General features: G+C 52.1%; 1 protein-coding gene across 3 annotated transcripts; it reads left to right on the top strand.

The window, feature by feature from the left end:
* Positions 1,986–12,605, top strand: KDF1 (keratinocyte differentiation factor 1). 3 transcript variants are annotated; one of them, XM_003127722.4, is made up of 4 exons: positions 1,986–2,146; positions 8,794–9,864; positions 11,371–11,445; positions 12,010–12,605. In XM_003127722.4, the coding sequence occupies exons 2-4, from the start codon at positions 8,826–8,828 to the stop codon at positions 12,090–12,092; spliced, it is 1,197 nt and encodes a 398-aa protein (XP_003127770.1). In that variant the 5' UTR covers positions 1,986–2,146; positions 8,794–8,825; the 3' UTR covers positions 12,093–12,605. The 3 variants fall into 3 exon arrangements, with proteins under 3 accessions (XP_003127770.1, XP_013844248.1, XP_013844247.1); XM_013988794.2 differs by having other exon boundaries at positions 1,988–2,086; XM_013988793.2 differs by lacking the exon at positions 1,986–2,146 and adding an exon at positions 2,162–3,605.

Raw genomic sequence — 14,138 nt, 5'->3', positions numbered from 1 at the left:
GGTTATGGCTACTTGCCCCAGGTGAGAATGTGGACCAGTTGCGGCGGGAGGGGCTGCCATGGAGAATCTCTAGTGGAAACTGAACACCTACTGTGTGCCCGTGGCAAGGCACCTGTGGAATGAGACAATGGTGCCCCGAGAGGAGAGATAGGGAAGGAAACCTCCTAGTTGCCATGGGAATTAGCTTCCAAGGAGTGTCGCACCCTAGCTGGGACTTGGCAACCCAAACAGGGCAGACAAAGAACTCTGTTCTCATTGGAAGTATCTCCACTTGGGGTTGGGAGGTTTCACATTTTTGGTATACCTGGAAGGGGGAGGGGCTAGGCAGTACTGAATTCCTCCCACATACCAATCTTTTTCCCAGCGTTCTCTTCCCATATATTTTACTCACTTTGCATCTATTATCTTTTTAATGCTCCCAGATGGAGAGAGGTACTATCATCGCCACAGATTAAGCTTAAGGAAGTAAAATGCCTTGTGCAAAATCACACCATGTGGGCTAACTGCCCAAGCAAATAACTTTCCCTTCCTAAGCCTCAGGTTTTCATCAGTAAAATGGGAATGTAGTTCCTGTCGTGGTTCAGCAGGTTAAGAAACCCAATGTAAGGATGCTGGTTCAATCCCTGGTCTCGCTCAGTGGGTCGGGTATCCAGCATTGTCATGAGCTGTGGTGTAGGTCACAGATATGGCTCAGATCTGGCGCTGCTGTGGCTGTGGCGTAGGCTGGCAGCTCCAATTTGACCCCTAGCCTGGGAACTTCTCATATGCTGCAGGTGCAGCCCTAAAAAGAAAAAGAAAAAAAAAAAAAAAAAAAAAAGGAATGATAAAACTTGCAGTGGAAGGATTAAATAATACTATGCAAGTAAAGGATTTAGCACAGATCCTGGAGATGCTCCCTCAAAGTCACTTGTTTATTGGTGCTTGGTTGTTATTAAGGGGAGCAGGAATGCAGGATAATCTGACCCCTGACTCTTGCCACCCAATGATGTCGCCTCCTGCAGCGACTCCATGAGATGCAGTAATTATGGCCCATTTTGGCCACCTCTGCTGATCTGAGATGTCTTTCAGACTACACAGCCCAGTCCCCTTCTCCACCCTGCTCCTAGGCCCCAGAGCAGAGGCCCTTGTCTTCCTCTGCAGATTCCTGGAACAGAGAAGGTGAACTAAACAAAGCTTAGGAACTAGGCCCCCAATTCTGCCTCAGGACAAAGGGAGAAATCAGAGCCCTGCAGTTCACTCAGTACAAACTATCTGCTGAGCACCTAGTATGTGCCATGTCCTATGCGGGGCACCTGGAGTATTTGGGAACAAGACCATACCCTAGTCAGAGGCTAAAGGAGAAGACAGAAAACAAGAAAATACTGTGCTGAGTACTACGATAATGACTACAAAGAACTGCTCTAGGGAGTTCCCATAGTGGTGCAGTGGTTAAGGAATTCGACTAGGAACCATGAGGTTTCGGGTTCGATCCCCGGCCTTGCTCAGTGGGTTAAGGATCCGGCATTGCTGTGAGCTGTGGTGTAGGTCGCAGACTCGGCTCGGATATGGTGTTGCTGTGGTTGTGGTGTAGGCCAATGGCTACAGCTCCGATTAGACCCCTAGCCCGGGAACCTCCATATGCCGCGGGAGCGGCCCTAAAAAAAGGCAAAAAGACCAAAAAAAAAAAAAAAACCCAAAAAAAGCAAAAAACTTTACAAAAAACAAAGAACTGCTCTATATAACAGAAAACTGGACAGGCACAAGGGTCAGGGAAGGCAACCCAGGATACAAGCTCTTAGAGCTGAGCCTTTAAGGCCTGGCAAGCGCTCCGCGGGCGCTCAGAGAGTGCTGGCACCGTCTGCCCATTTAATTGGAGAGAATACTGAGCCTCAGCGTCTGACCACTGTGCCCGCCAGGCCCCGCTCACCCGGGTTAGCCAAGGGCGGCTGCAGGGGTAGCGCCAGAGCACGGCCGCCGCGCCCGCCCAGCTCCCGGGGCGGAGCCTCCGCCCAGGTAAACGGCGAAGGCGGCGCTTCGCGGAGGCAGGAAGTGTGTCCCCAGCGGCGGCCCGTGCAGCGCTCCCGCGAGACGCTCACCTGCGCACCAGGTGAGCGGCGCGGGGGCGGGGGGAGGGGCCCAGCCGGAGGCCGCTCACCTGGCGGGACAGGTAAGCCCCGCGCGGACCCGAGGGGGCGCGAAGCAAGGAGACACCAGGGTGGAGAGACCCCCGATGCTACGCCCGGGCGGGCAAGGGGCCCGGGGTCGGTTCCTCTGGGGCCACCCTCCCACTTCCGGGGTGCGCGGGCCGGCCGGGCCGGGCCGGGGAGCGGCCTGAACGGGCGCCTGGGCTGGGCGGGCAGATTGGGGTAAGGGGGCGCCTTGTTCGCCCTTAGGGCTGCGCTGCTTGGCGTAGGAGCCTTGCTCGCCCCGGGGGTCGGGGGCGGCAGGAGATAGTGAGCGGTGCATACTCCTAGGAACAGTGTCGGAAAGGCTGGGTCCGTCCGCCGGCGGAGGGCCCCTGCGGCTGGAGAGAGGGTGGTGCTTGGCCCGAGGGCATTACTGGTGGCGAGGCTGTGCTAGTCCGAGGGGCAGTGCCGGGGTCTGGTTCTTTCCTGCCTCAGGGACTAGGTGCCCGCGGCTGTGGGAGTCGCAGGCTGAGCCTTTGGGGCAGGAGAACGAGGGTGCACGGATGCCAGGCGCGAGAGCCGACGGCTGTTTCGTGAGCAGGGCTGGGGTGCCCCTCTCTGCCAGGTGTGCAGGATCCGGCTGGGCACTGGGGGTGGGGTTGTAGGACAGAGGCTGGCGAGGTCAGGCCTGTCTAAGGCACCTTCGGAGGAAGGGGATGGTACCGCAACAGACCTCGAAAAGTGTGTGTCCTCGGAGGACTGGGGGGTAGGGGAGAGCATCAGTTAAAGTTTGGGGAGGGCTTGCCTGGGGCCTGGGAGCTTCTGACCCTGAAGAGGATACCTGCCTTGGGGTGTCCAGTGACCCAGCCCCTCCCAGGTGCCAGGCTCAGCTTTAAGGCCCCTGTAGCAATATCTCATTTAAACTTCAAGGTAGCCCATGAAGATATTGCTCACAAGCCTTGTTAAAGGTGAGAAAAGGAAGCCAGGAGTCTTGCCCCAGGCCACAACAGGGGCAGGGCCCCTCCCCTCACTACACCTCGTGATTCGTGTTCTAGGATTTGGGAGGTGGGGCAGCAGCAGCCAAGGGGGAGATACAGCTGGGACAGAATGGGCTGAGATTGACTTTAGGAGGGTTCTGGGCCTAGAGAGAAGGGGGAAACTGAGGCTAGGCACTGTCCTTACCCCAGGTCTTGCCCCCGACCCCTTTCCTCCATCCCACCTGCATTTCAGGGGGTATGGCACAGAGCAAAGTATGGGGGGGCCGAGTCTGGCAGACCACAGTATAAATCCAGCTCCACTCCTTTGCAGCTAGGTGTTTTCTGGGCCAATCACTTCACCTCTCTGAGCTTCAGATTCCTGACCTGTAGAGATATGATACTTACAGGGCAATCGTGAGTGTTAAATAAAGGAAAAGTCCTTTTGAGCTGGAGCCTGTTTCTGGCCCATTTGCAACTATTTCCTCAGCATTTCGCGCAGTGGTGGGCACATGGTAGGAGCTCGGTAAGTATTTACTGGGTATGAGTTCCTGTTGTGGTTCAGCTAGTTGAGAACCCAGCTAGTACCCATGAGGATTCAGGTTCGATTCCTTGCCTTGTTCAGTGGGTTAAGGATCCGGCGTTGCTGCAAGCTGTGGCATAGGTCACAGATGCCACTCGGATCCAGTGTGGCTGTGGCATAGGTCAGCTGCTACAGTTCTGATTCGATGGCTGGCCTGTGAGCTTCCATATGCCACAGGTGTGGATAAAAAGAAAAAAAAATGTTGGATGAATTTAATGAATAGGAGCAACTCCTAAAACCTTGGAGGTGGAGGAGACAATAACCCAGACCTTGATCAGTAACCTCTTGATGTTCTGACAAACCTCACGTCCCCCAGAGCTCAGTGGGGTGGAAACAGTGTAGATGCACCCACACTTCTGATCTAAAGGTTGAGCCCTCCTTGGGCACAGGCTCATCCATGGAGCTGGCAGCTGACCACTTTGACTGTCCCCTTCTTCCAAGTAGCAGATGGGAAGGGGTAGTGGATAAGTGTCTGGGCAAGGCCACTTGCATTCAAATAGATGTGTGGCTCTGGACAACTTCTTTAACCTCTCTGTGTCTCAGTATAATAATAATAACAACAATAATTACCCACAAATAAGGATATGAGAATTAATTGTTCAATACATTTACTGAGAACAATGTAAGCTATCAATAATTAACTCTTTCGCCAGAATACGCACTCCTAAGGTTAGGAAATTTGGTCTGTTCTACCACTGTATCCACGGAATTTAGAAGTGTCTGGCATATAGTAGGCTGTCAGTAAAATATTTGTCAAATGAGTGAACGAATGAATCCATACCCACCCCAGCATTGCTCAAACCAAGGCAAAGGGTTTAAACCACTTGCCTCTCTGGGTTGTGGGACTTTGGAGTCACCTGTTAAAATTTCCATTTGCACACCTTTGGAAGGGGAACCTCACCCCTACTCTTGCCAGACTCTACTCCCCCCACTCTGGTCAGCCTAGAGCCTAAATCTTTTTTCGTTCTACCCAGAGGTCAGACAGAATGTCTCCATCCCCTGAAGTATTTAATATACCAACTCTGTTCCAGGCACTGAGGCAGAAAGGAATTACAGTCCCTGCCCCTCAGGGTCATATAGGCTTGAACACCGAGTTCAAGGCCAACTTAGCTGACCAAGAGCCCAGCAGAAAGAAGGCGGTTAGGAGAGGGCTTCCCATCTGCTTGAGGTTCTGGCGGGTCCTGGGGGGGAGGGCTGAGTGGGGCTGGGGGAGAGGTTGAAGAGTGGCAGAAATGAGGAATTCCTGTATCCTCCTCATTCGCATTCACTATGGCTAACATCCCCGCCTTTTCTCTGTCTACACACAGAAACCTTCTGTTTGGGGGCAACCTTTGAGATTAAGTTGCAGACATTTAACATTGGAAATTTAACATTGACATAATACTATTAAATAATATAAAGTCTATTTTTAAATTTTACCAATTACCTAGTTTCCTTTGTTTTTTTTTTGTTTTTTTTTTGTTTGTTTGTTTTTTTCGGTCTTTTTGTCTTTTGTCCTTTTAGGGCCGCACCCACGGCATATGGAGGTTCCCAGGCTAGGGGTCTAATTGGATCTATAGCCACTGGCCTACGCCAGAGCCACAGCAACTCTGGATTTGAGCCATGTCTGCAACCTACACCACAGCTCACGGCAACTCCGGATCCTTAACTCAGTGAGCGAGGCCAGGGATCAAACCCACATCCTCACGGATGCTAGTCACATTCTGAGCCACAATAGGAACTCCACCAGTTTTTCTTCTTGATCCAGGGTCCAATCCAGGATCACACATTGCATTTAGTTGTCATGCGCCTTAACTTGGGCTTGTCTGATGTTTCTTCATGGTTACATTCAGGTTATACATTTTTGGCAGGAATATCCCATAAGAGATGCTGTATCCTCTTTAGTGCATAGTATCAGGAGACATATCATGGCAGTTTGTTCCATTATTAATAATGTTAACGTTGGAGCTCCCATTATGGCTCAGTGGAATCGAATCTGATTAGTATCCATGAGGATGCGGGTTTGATCCCCGGCTTGCTCAGTGGGTTAAGGATCCGGCATTGCCATGAGCTGTGGTGTAAGTCACGGACTCAGCTTGGATCCTGCATTGCTGTGGCTGTGACATAGGCTGGCGGCTACAGCTCTGTTTGGATCCCTAGCCTGGGAACCTCCATATGCCACAGGTGTGACCAAAAAAAAAAAAAAAAAAAAAAAAAAACCCACATTATCTTTGATCTTTTGATTTAAGTAGTGTCTGACAAGTTTCTCCAGATTTGTGTTATTTGCTGTTGTTTTTTAAATTCTCAACGGCTGCAGTAAGTAGAAGGGAATCGAGGTGGCCAGAATGGGGGCCTTGACAGTACAGTGTCTGGGTGAAAGATGTTAGTGGCACTCTTTAGGGAGATGGCACTGATTTGCCCAAGGCACGTTGCCTATTAGAGCCAGAACTGGGGCTAGAATACAGATATCCTGAGGTCTAGTCCCAAAATTCCTTTCCCATCACCAGTTCTAGGACACTAGTGCCATTAAATCAGGGATAAATAAAAAGTTAAGGGATTAATGTCTCAGAAGATCCAGGCTAAGGATAGTTACTGCCCAGCAAACCCCTCCATGTAATCAGGGGCCCTCCCAAATACAATACTGTGAAATGTTCCCACAGGCAGGGTTATTTACTCCCATGAAGCTGCATATATCCTATTTGTTCCAACTTATTAGCTTTTAAGCATCTGTTTTCCCGATAAAACCATATGTGAATTATAGGAACAGGGTTCATTCATTTTGGGTTCTACTGTGCCCTAACACAGGACCAGGTTCAGTTTAATCTTAGCTCTGAACCAGCAACCAAGTCAAAAACAGAAAGAAGATGTATTTATTTTGAGGCTTGGCCTGCTTGCTTGCTTGCTTGCTTTCTCAGCCACACCTGCAGCATATGAAGTCCCTGGGCCAGAGATCAAATCCGAGCCACAGATGCCACCTACATTGCACTGCAGCAATGCTGGATCCTTAACCCACTGTGCCAGGCCAGGGATCAAACCTGTGCTACCCCAGAGACAATGCCAGATCCTTAACCCACTGTGCCACAGTGGGAACTCCAAGGCTTGACTTTCATGTCTAATCAAAGGAAGTAAAACAGTGGTTGGTGTTAAATGTTGATAGGAAAGCAAATCTGAGCCAGGCTGCAACATTGACTGGGGACCTGTCGATTCCAGGGTCTGATCTGAAGGAAGAGGGCAGACAGGGAAGGCGGTAATGATCAGTTCTGTGGCAAGTCTCGTGGAAGGGCATTGTTAGCAGCCTCAGAGGCTCTGTGCTGGGGGCGCTTACCAACAGTGCGAAGAAGTGGGGAGACCATTGCCCAGGAACGAGATCCGAGGAGATTTTTCTTTTTATACTGTAAAATATGCGTTACATGAAATTTACCATTTTAATTTTAAAAAGTAACTTTAACCTTATAGTCTTGTGGCATTAAATGCTTTCACATTATTGTATAACCATCACCACCACCCATCGCCAGAACTTTTTCATCTTCCCAAACTGGAACTCTACTCATTAAATACTAACTTCCCATCCCCCCAGCAACTACCATTTTGTTTTCTGCCTCTATGAATTTGACTGTTCTAGATATTTCATATAAGTGGGACCATACAATATTTGCCTTTTTTTGTCAGGCTTACTTCACTTAGCATAAAGTCTCTGGGCTCATCTATGTTATATAATATATCAGAATTGCATTCGTTTTTTAGGGTAGAGTAATATTCCAGTGTATGGTTTTGGTTTTGGTTTTGGTTTTGTTTTTTGGTCTTTTTAAGGCCACACCTGTGGTATACAAAGGTTCCGAGGCTAGGGGTTGAATCAGAGCTACAACTGCGGGCCTACACCACAGCCACTGAAATGTGGGATCTGCGCTGCATCTGTGACCTACACCATAGATCATGGCAACACAAGCTCCTTAACCCACTGAGCAAGGTCAGGGATTGAACACACGTCTTCATGGATACTAGTCCTGTTCATTAACCACTGAGTCACGAGGGGAACTCCCACATTTTGCTTATTCAGCCAGCCACCCACTGACATTTGGGTTGTTTCCATCTCTGCCTATTGCGAATAATGCTGCTGTGAATATTACTGTGTAAATATCTGTTTGAGTGCCTGTTTTCAATCCTTTTGGGGATATACCCAGAAGTAATATGGCTGGATCATATGGCAATTTTGTTTTAGCTTTTTGAGGAAGCTCCGTACTTGTTTTCCACAGCAGGTGTAACCATTCTACATTCCACCAGAAATGCACAAGTGTTTCAGTGTCTCCATATCTTTTCCAATGCTTGTCATTTTCTGCTTTTTCTTTTCTTTTTTTTTTTTTTTTTTTTTTTGTCTTTTGGCTGTTGTTGTTGTTGTTGCTATTTCTTGGGCCGCTCCCGCGGCATATGGAGGTTCCCAGGCTAGGGATTGAATCGGAGCTGTAGCCACCGGCCTACGCCAGAGCCACAGCAACACGGGATCCGAGCCGCGTCTGCAACCTACACCACAGCTCACGGCAACGCCGGATCCCCAACCCACTGAGCAAGGGCAGGGACCGAACTCGCAACCTCATGGTTCCTAGTCGGATTCGTTAACCACTGCGCCACGACGGGAACTCCTGCTTTTTCAATAGTAACCGTCCCAAAGGTCCCGTTGTGGCTCAGCAGTTAAGAACCCAACTAGTATCTGTAAGGATACAGCTTCGATCCCTGGCCTCATTCAGTGGGTTAAGGATCCTTCATTGCTGCAAGCTTCGGTGTAGGTCACAGATGCAGCTTGGATTTTGCATTGCCATGGCTGTGGGGTAGGCTTGCAGCTATGGCTCCAATTCATCCCATAGCCTGGGAACTTCCACATGCCATAGGTGCAGCACAAAAAGGAAAAAAAAAAAATAGTAAGCATCCCAATGGGTGTGACGTGCCAGGAGATTTTGATTTGTAGATTAGATCACAGAGAACGTCCTCTTTGGGAAGCAAGAGAGCAAGGGTATACTAGATAGGGTTCATGGGCATGCTTGGGCCCAAATACCTCACAGACCTCCTGGAAAGCAGAAGTCTGAAGCTCCTCAGGACATAGCGCAGGAGTATGCCCTTGACCTCTGATCCCGACTCCTTCCTGGCCTCTCCCCCACAGGTCCCTGGCTACAGCAAACCATGCAATAAGCCATGCCCCGCCCTGGACACCCCCGCCCGTCATCTGGGCCCCCACGCCTGGGCCCCTGGGAGCGACCAGCAGAGCTATGCCTGGAGACGTATGATGAGCCATCCCGGGCCCCACCAAGCCGCCGCACCCGTAGGCCAGACCCCAAGGACCCTGGCCACCATGGGCCGGAGAGCCTTACCTTCCTCTCCGGCTCTGCTGAGCAGGCTGCTGAGCCCCCAGCCTGCTGCCTGCTCTGGCGGCCCTTGGTGTGGGACTGGTGCCGGGCTGCCTTTTGCTTCCGCCGCTGCCGGGATTGCCTCCAGCGCTGTGGAGCTTGTGCGCGGGGCTGCAGCCCCTGCTTGTCAGCTGGGGACTCCCCTGAAGGGACTGCTGAAGCCAGCTGGGCCAAGGAGCACAATGGAGTGCCCCCCAGCCCTGACCGTGCCCCTCCTAGCCGGCGGGATGGCCAGCGGCTCAAGTCGGCCATGGGCAGCAGCTTCAGCTACCCTGACGTCAAGCTCAAAGGCATCCCTGTGTATCCCTACCGCAGCGCCACCTCCCCAGTCCCGGATTCGGACTCTTGCTGCAAGGAGCCACTGGCCGAGCCCCCATCCATGCGGCACAGCCTGCCCAGCACCCTTGCCAGCAGCCCCCGTGGCTCCGAGGAATACTACTCCTTCCACGAGTCGGACCTGGACCTACCTGAGATAGGCAGTGGCTCCATGTCCAGCCGCGAGATCGATGTGCTCATCTTCAAGAAGCTGACGGAGCTGTTCAGTGTACACCAGATCGACGAGCTGGCCAAGTGCACCTCAGACACTGTGTTCCTGGAGAAGACCAGTAAGATCTCGGACCTTATCAGCAGCATCACCCAGGACTACCATCTGGATGAGCAGGATGCTGAGGGCCGCCTGGTTCGCGGCATCATTCGCATCAGTACCCGAAAGAGCCGTGCCCGCCCCCAGGCCACAGAGGGGCGCTCAACCCGGGCGGCTGCCCCTGCTGCCGCTGCCCCTGACAGTGGCCATGAGACCATGGTGGGCTCAGGGCTCAGCCAGGATGGTAGGTGGAGTGCCACAGGGCCGAGGGGCAGAGTGAAGGAGGCTCTGGACGGGGAGGGTGGCACTGGGGTCTTTGGCTGTTGTGGGTCTATCCCTTGGCTGGTTCCAGCTCTTCCTTCCCCTTTTTCTCAACCCCTCTACATCTGCTAATAGGCTCTTTCTGTTCCCTGCTACCACCTGCCAGAGTAGCTTCCAGGCCTAGCCTGATTAACCCAGGAACCCACAGGAATTCGGACCTCTGGCGTATCCTGGCCAAAACCCTCACCCACCACTGCACAGACACATGCACACAGTCACACGTTGTCTGTATCTTTGTTTAAAACATCTCTTCTTGGAGTTCCCATTGTGGCTCAGAGGGTTAAGAACCTGACATAGTGTCAGTGAGGATGCAGGTTTGATCCCTGGCCTTGCTCATGGGTTAAGGATCCAGTGTTGCCCTAAGCGGTGGTGCAAGTCGCAGCCATAGCTTGGATCTGGCATTGCTGTGGCTGTGGTATAGGCCGGCTGCTATAGCTCCTATTCAGTCCCTAGCCTGGGGATTTCTATATGCCACAGGTGTGGCCCTAAAAAAAAAAAGAAAAATTAATTTTTAAAAACAGAGAGTTCCTGGAGTTCCCATAATAGCTCAGTGGAAGTGAATCTGACTAGCATCCCTGAGGATGCAGGTTCAATCCCTGGCCTTGCTCAGTGGGTTAAGGATCCGGCATTGCCATGAGCTGTGGTGTAGTTCACAGCCGTAGCTTGGGTTCTTCGTTGCTGTGGCTGTAGTGTAGGCCAGCAGCTAGAGCTCTGATTGGACTCCTAGCTTGGGAACCTCCATATACCACAGGTGCAGCCCTAAAAAGATCCAAAAAAAAAAAAAAGGTGAGTTCTCATTGTGGCACATTGGGAAAGAATCTGACTAGTGACTATGAGGTTGTGGGTTAGATCCCTGGCCTTGCTCAGTGGGTTAAGGATCTGGCGTTGCCATAAGCTACGGTGTAGGTCGCAGCTCAGATTTGGCATTGCTGTGGCTGTGGCATAGGCCCACTGCTACAGCTCCTATTGAGCCCCTAGCCTGGGAATTTCCATATGCCACAGGCATGGCCCTAAAAAGAAAAAAAAAAAAAATTCAAAAAACAGGGAGTTCCCAGAGTTCCTGTCTTGACTCAGTGAAAACGAATCTGACTAGCATCCATGAAGACATATGTTCAACCCCTGGCCCAGCTCAGTGGGTTAAGGATCTGCCGTGAGCTGTGGTATAGGTTGCAGATGCAGCTCGGATCCTGTGTTGCTGTGGATGCGGAGTAGGCCAGCAGCTATAGCTCTGATTCAACCCCTAGCCTGGGAACTTCCATATGCTGCAGGTGTAGCCCTAAAAAACAAAAAATAATAACAATAAAATATCTTTTCTCTAGCCCAGCCCAGGAGTGACTGGCCCCTCCCTCACTGGGCTGGGGGCAGAAGTGGGGAGTAGGGCTGAAAGGATGTGATAATGACCACTGCCCCCTTCCTGTTCCCTCCCTAGAACTCACGGTGCAGATCTCCCAGGAGACGACCGCAGATGCCATCGCCAGGAAGCTGAGGCCTTATGGAGCCCCAGGTTTGGTCCTGACATGAGGAATGCAGAGAGGAGAGGGGACTGCCCTAGGGGCCCCCCACCTTCCCCTCTCCTGGCTTCCTCCTGGGGTGGGTGATGATGGGATCAGAAAGGGATGAGAAGCCTGAGCAGCCTCATACCCCATCCCAATCCTGCAAGAGGGCTTAAAGATTTAGCTGGGAGAGATTTCCGGGGATGCCCCTGAGGCAGCAGGGGGCAGGCGCCCAGAACCTGCATCTAACCCCAGGTCACTGGAGAGGAGAGTGGAGGGCAGGGCGGGAGGTGGGGGGCATCCATTGTTGCTGGTAAGGTGCCCTGTGTGGTTTCTACTGCTGTCTTCTTGGCCTTCATGATAAGCCCCTTGAGAGCAGGGTCATTACCCTTTGCAAAGAGCGAGACTGGAGGTTCGGAGAGGTCAAGAAACTGAGCAGATCACCCAGCCAGGATCAGCTGACCCAGGCTCAAGTCCCCTTCTGCTCCTTCTCAGCAGGCTTTTCCCTGCCCAAGGGACCTGGACAAGCCCCTCCCCATCTCTGAACCTCTGTTTCCTCCTCCCTTCCCCCTCAGGATACCCCACCAGCCACGACTCGTCCTTCCAGGGCACTGACACAGACTCTTCAGGGGCACCCCTGCTCCAGGTGTACTGCTAACATTCGCCAGGCCCAGTGGCCACAACCCCTTCTGAGAGAAGCACAGACTACAGCATGAAGAGAGAGGCCAGAACCCCCCTCTGTGGAAGGCAAGGCCACGAGCCAAGGTGCAGTGCCCACCCTGGCTCCTCCCTCCTTGACTGATGGGTTCCTGGACAACATGCATTTCACGGGGCCATGGTGCCCACCTCCCTGGGTCCCCTGCTGGCCCGAACCCAGCCTGGGTCATGGAAAAAAAGACTGAGGAGGGGAGTTAACTTCCGGGATTGAATCCCGACTCTCCCCCAATACATGCTCCCCCTGTAACATACACCCCCTAACCAATCATGCAAACCTCCCCCTCCCCGGGACAAAGGGAGCCGGGGTAGTAGCTAAAAGAAGCTTGTCTTAAATGGATTGGGTTGGGAGGCAGGCAGGGCCTCTGGAATTCTGTGGGCAGTGCCCACTCTGTATTCTATTGAGTGGTTCTCAAGTGATGTCCTACGTGCTAACATGACCATACCACAAACTTAACAGACGTCCGTTTGCTCATCTTGGCTGTGAATACTGTCCTTTCTGCCCCATTTGCCTGACTGCTGCCCAGAGTAGGACAGGATAGGCCGCCCAGCCCGGCTTACTGCTGTGGGGTTGAGGCAAGAAGGCTAACCTGAGAGCAGTGATGACCATTGCTCGGGCTCCTGGTAAGTTCCAGGAGATAGTGCCAAGTACAGCGTCTGCACCCGAGAAGGGCTGAACAAGTGGTTTCGGTCATTGTCGAGAGGTCCTTCTAGGCAGACCTGCCTGGACTCTGCTGCCCCAGTTCACTGCCTGCAGGTTGGCCATCCCTGCAGTTTCCCCAAGTCCCCGAGCAGCCCCCACCCAGCCTCAGACTAAACGCTCCCTCCACCTCTCCTGGGTGCTGACAGCACTGTGATCCACAGGTGTCTTCTTGGCACTCCCAACCACCCTGGAGCGGGGCCATTCTTCTTTCACAGGGGCTGGGGTTCAGAGAAGTCAAGGAACTTAGGGGATCACACAGCTAGGAATGGTAGCTGTGCACCCCGAAACTGGTCTCATGGCCATCTTGCCCCAAGCTGTCAAGCTGACCTGCCCTGGGTGGAGGCAGGGTCTTCGTGTTTGAACATCAGAGCCCAGCTGGGTTCAGAAGGATCCTACTTGGCTACTCCTCACACACAGGGGTGTTCATCCTCTTGGTGAGGCCACAGCAGACCCACCAGCCTGGCCTTAACTGATGAATAAGCTAAGTGTCCAGGACCCTCCTCTGCCCCCACCTTACCTGCAGTGTTCCCAGCCCTTTTTATCATCCCCACAGGCACAATGTGGAGAGTGACTAGACAAACTGTTTTTGTCTAGTTTCCTATTGGACACACTGGATGGCCCCCCCTAGTGGCCATGACCACAGGGCCCACTATCAGTGATAAAACCTGCCCCTTTCCTGGGCCAGGTTAAGGCCTCTCTGATTAAAAATTCCACAATGGGGAGTTCTCTTGTGGGGCAGTAGGTGACGGATGGTGTTGTCACTGTAATGGCTCAGCTGTCACTGCTACAGCGTGGGTTGGATCCCCAGCCCAGGCATGGCTGAAAGGAAAAAATGACAAGCCAGCGGAGCGAGTAGGTACAGGGTCCTTGCACTTTAGCCTGGGCCCTAGGGCACTATTTTCCAACTATCTCAGCTTTGGACACCATTTCTGGCATTCTCAGAAAAAAAAAAAGGCTTTATGTCTGGTAAACAGGCAAAGCCAGACACTACATAGCTGCTTTTTTTTTTTTTTTTTGGCTTTGGCGTTGCAGTGGCTTCAAGTACGATCTCAGTTCCCAGATCAGGAATTGAACTCCAGTCCCAACCACTAGACCAGGGAACCCCCACTGCATAGCTTCTTTTAAGCCTTTAATGAGCTATTCTGAAATGCCAAAAACAGATATGCTGTGTTCCAGAAATTCACAGGTCACCCATGGCCCACAAAGCAGAGCACACCAGGCAAGCCAACCTAGACATTCTTGCTATAACCATATCCTCCACGGCACCCTGCACGGTGACCTGGACTC

This window comes from Sus scrofa, chromosome 6, assembly GCF_000003025.6.
Source record: "Sus scrofa isolate TJ Tabasco breed Duroc chromosome 6, Sscrofa11.1, whole genome shotgun sequence".
NCBI lineage: Eukaryota > Metazoa > Chordata > Mammalia > Artiodactyla > Suidae > Sus > Sus scrofa.
The sequence above is the reverse complement of the archived record's forward strand: the minus strand, read 5'-3'. Positions and strand labels throughout refer to the sequence as shown.